The sequence below is a fragment of the Limulus polyphemus genome, unplaced genomic scaffold (genome assembly GCF_000517525.1).
Source record: "Limulus polyphemus unplaced genomic scaffold, Limulus_polyphemus-2.1.2 Scaffold14050, whole genome shotgun sequence".
In the NCBI taxonomy this organism is placed as follows: Eukaryota; Metazoa; Arthropoda; class Merostomata; order Xiphosura; family Limulidae; genus Limulus; species Limulus polyphemus.
The window spans coordinates 1,490-5,376 of record NW_013679660.1 but is presented as its reverse complement, the minus strand read 5'-3'; the positions used below and the strand labels follow the sequence as shown (position 1 = coordinate 5,376).

Here is a 3,887-nt window from a genome sequence, read left to right as displayed (position 1 = left end):
GTTCACTTATTCTGCAGAAGTGTCAGTAAAATATGTTTTATCTAACAGCACGTGCTTCTAATTACTACAATTCGCACCCAGTTTTGTGCGAATTGTAACATCCATAAGTTGAGATGTGTCCATTTTTCTCCATTACGTACAGATTTTTCACAAAAACGTCATAACGCAATACATAAAAGAAAGACCACCACGTAGTTTGAGACTTAAAGACGTAGATTTCACAAAAAAATCAAGATGAATGAGGATGCATATTCGTTTGACATCAATGTTCTTCCCTTTTCTGTGGTTTCTTTGTACTTTTGTTAACAAACACAATAATAAAAAAAAATGTTCATTATGACAAACGAAATAATAATTTGATATAAGTAAGAGTTTTTTTTTCTTCCCGATTTGTAAAAAATTCTTACGTGTTAGAAAAAAATGAATACTATTTTCGAAACCTAAGTAGCTGAATAATGGAAAATCTGTTATTAGAACCAAAAACGTTTATGAAGTTTAAATTCGCAGGCCTGTGTTATTAATAAAATTCAAAAGCTCTATAAAACTAGCGAGTGAGGTAGCCTTGGAGATGTTGATCCCAGAATTAGCTCCAAAGCTTAGGATTTACGATAATTTCTGATAATGAAAGACATAAGAAAAAACACTTTATTTTAGATGTTAAGATGTGTAAACATTCACGTAAAGTTCCATAGCCACTAGTATTTTGTTACTATGAGCTTAAGTCTCTCAGCAAAACACTAGAACTAAAACTTGAACACACTATTATCACTCATAGTTTAAGATCTGTGTTATAAAATATGAGGATGTTGGTGAAAATACTAATCTACTGACTTACAACTAATAATGAGGATGTTGGTGAAAATACTAATCTACTGACTTACAACTAAGAAAGAGGATGTTGGTGAAAATACTAATCTACTGACTTACAACTAATAATGAGGATGTTGATGAAAATACTAACTTACTGACTTATAACTAATAATGAGGATGTTGGTGAAAATAGTAACTTACTGACTTATGCCTAATGATAAGAATGTTGTTTATCCTCATTATTAGTTCTAAGTCAGTAAGTTAGTATTTTCACCAACATCCTCATTATTAGTTGTAAGTTAGTATTTTCGTTGGTGAAAATACTAACTTACTGACTTAGAACTAATAATGAGGATGTTGGTGAAATTAGTAATTTACTGACTTACAACTAATAATGAGGATGGTGGTGAAAATAGTAATTACTGACTTACAACTAATAATGAGGATGTTGGTGAAAATACTAACTTACTGACTTACAACTAATAATGAGGATGTTGGTGAAAATACTAACTTACTGACTTACAACTAATAATGAGGATTTTTATGTTTTGTTTTATGTCCGTCACATATTCTCTTTTCAATTTTACCTCTGGTGAAAAAGAAAAGAAATATTTAACATATCATGAACCAAGATAGTGGTTCATTATAGGGATCGCAAGGAATTGTACAAAACCCTAACAGAACGTTCGGGTAAAAAGCACCTAAAACAGTAAAGATTGAGTTCAAACAACACTTTAAATCATTTGCTATTGACTGCTAAGGCTGTACACATAAAAAATGCACACAAAAAACACGCATTTTGGACTTACAATGAAAAGAAAATTCGCTCAAAACGCCCTGTTTGTGATTTTTCTTATTATCATTGTTATTTTCTTGGCAGCCTACAACAAAAAAAAGCTTGGTGTATTGCATCCAAACCTTTTATAGAGTATTAAATAAGGTGCTGTAAAATGACGTAGGTGTATTGAAAAGTCGATTTCTTTCTTATATATTTTAAATAACTTAAAAATAACATAATTCTGGTGTAAACGATGTTATGATTACCCCTTGAAATTAGCTTTCTTACATATATCTGGTGTTCCTTTAAAAAACTTAAGTACAGAGTAAAATGGGAATTGCCAGTCAATAATAGATGAACATTAGATGACTTTAATATGTAGAATACTCAATGCTTTGTACACTATACAATCAGTGTCTTTAGGGAGCTAACCCTTATGTTATGTATGAAGTGAAGGAGTAAAAAAAATCACTACATATAATATTAAATTTATTACACATATTCACAGAATAATAACAAACACTAAGGTTTATTTGAAAAGGGTGTTTTTCTGCTGGTTATATTTTATATATGCTTAGTGGGGGTTGTGTCTTAGTGTATTTTCCCATTGCTATGAATTATATATAGAAAATTTAGTTACATAGAAACTATAAATGCTCACTATATTCTCAAATAAATCTCCATGACAGTCTCTAGCTGCAGCTTAAATTTTTACATCTTGAACTAATGGGATCAAATAGCCAATAGATACAGTAAATCATCATGAACCGTATCAGCTAGCTACTACAATATATAAAGTTAACTACCATATCAAGTAATCATTTGCCCATAGTTGAGCATAAAAAAGCCAGCAAACAACATAAATAAAAAAATTTGGAATTTAAAAACTTGCAAATAGAGATCGTAAAACAAAAAGTAAGAAAACAAGGTAGGGTATACCGTAGACATTATTTACTCAAACTACAAATCCTATTTTGACTCCACCAAATGTACTTCTAGATAACAGCATGGAGCAAAAATATGGATTTGTAATTTGAGTAAACAATGTCTATAGTGTCTCCAACCTTGTTTCCTTACTTTTTTTATGATCCATATTTGCAGGTTTTTAAATTCCCAAATTTTGATTTATCTTGTTCCTTGAGTTTTTCATTATCTTATTCAAAGTGTGAATATAATTTTTTTAGAATAAGCATATTGTATTACTGGTGTAGTGATAGTTTACATTGTTTAATAGGATGAAGTTTGTAGTATGGAGAAGAAAATAACCCATAATTATTTAATCTGTTTGTTGCTAAGCATTAAGCTTCACAGTGAACTATGTGCTGCTCTCATGATATGTATTGAAACCTAAAACTTACTGCTGAGCCCCTGGGGGGTAAATTATGAATTAACTGACAAATGTTTATTATAAATGTAATATTTAATTAGATTATTTTAATGAAGTGGTAGTAGTAGTGTTTTTGTAACAGTTTTTATGTTTTTTTCCCTGTGGATTTGAATAGTATCATTGAGCAAGCAACTGGAAGTGTACTATTTCTGAAAGACGAATAATAGATTTTCTAAAAAATACAACATTCAGTGACTTTCAGGTATTTTCTGATAAACTGATGGGCCAATTTTCAAGAGAAAATACTGAAAACTGCCATGTTGCTTAAGTAATAAATAAAACTAATTCATTATATGGTATAATCTCGGTAGGATTTACTATTTTTATGATTTTTTTTTCTGTTGGTAATTACCGGTCATATCATAGTAACTTGTTCATGTAAAGCATTTCATAACCTTTCTTTGTGATGTTTTGCAGGTCTCCTTGGTACGAAAAGGACAGTCAGCAGTCTTGAATTCTGTGAGACGGTATTCTTCTGACGTACGTACTGTAACCCTGATACCCGGTGATGGAATTGGTCCGGAGATTTCGGAAGCAGTACAGCAGATTTTTACTGCTGCTGAAGTATGTGGGGGTCTCAAGTAAAACATACTGATAAACGTTTCGTAAAATATAGTTGGTCGTCTGTTCTTTTGCATTATAAAAATGTGTCAATTATAATTTTGATTATAGTTGGCTGAGAAAAAGATAAGACAGTAATGAGAACTGTGAACCACAGTATTATGTTAAATGTGTGATGGTAGTGATTGTTAGTAATGATCTAAATATGTGATTATAAGTAGTTCTGATAATGTAGTTTTGGTCAAGAAGTTAGAGATAAAATGTTAATTATTTGTTTTATTTCTCTTGCATTTCATAATGTATATATACAGTATATATATATATATATATATATATATATATATATATATA

The 3,887-nt window shown here is 30.2% G+C and overlaps 1 protein-coding gene across 1 annotated transcript in view; it reads left to right on the top strand.

Moving 5' to 3' along the window:
* Positions 1-3,887, top strand: part of LOC106477297 (probable isocitrate dehydrogenase [NAD] subunit alpha, mitochondrial) — a 7,248-nt gene that overhangs the window by 1,961 nt on the left and 1,400 nt on the right. Inside the window, exon 2 of the mRNA XM_013937884.2 lies at positions 3,393-3,539. Within this exon, the coding sequence (XP_013793338.2) occupies positions 3,393-3,539 (147 nt within the window). The remainder of the gene's footprint in view (positions 1-3,392; positions 3,540-3,887) is intronic.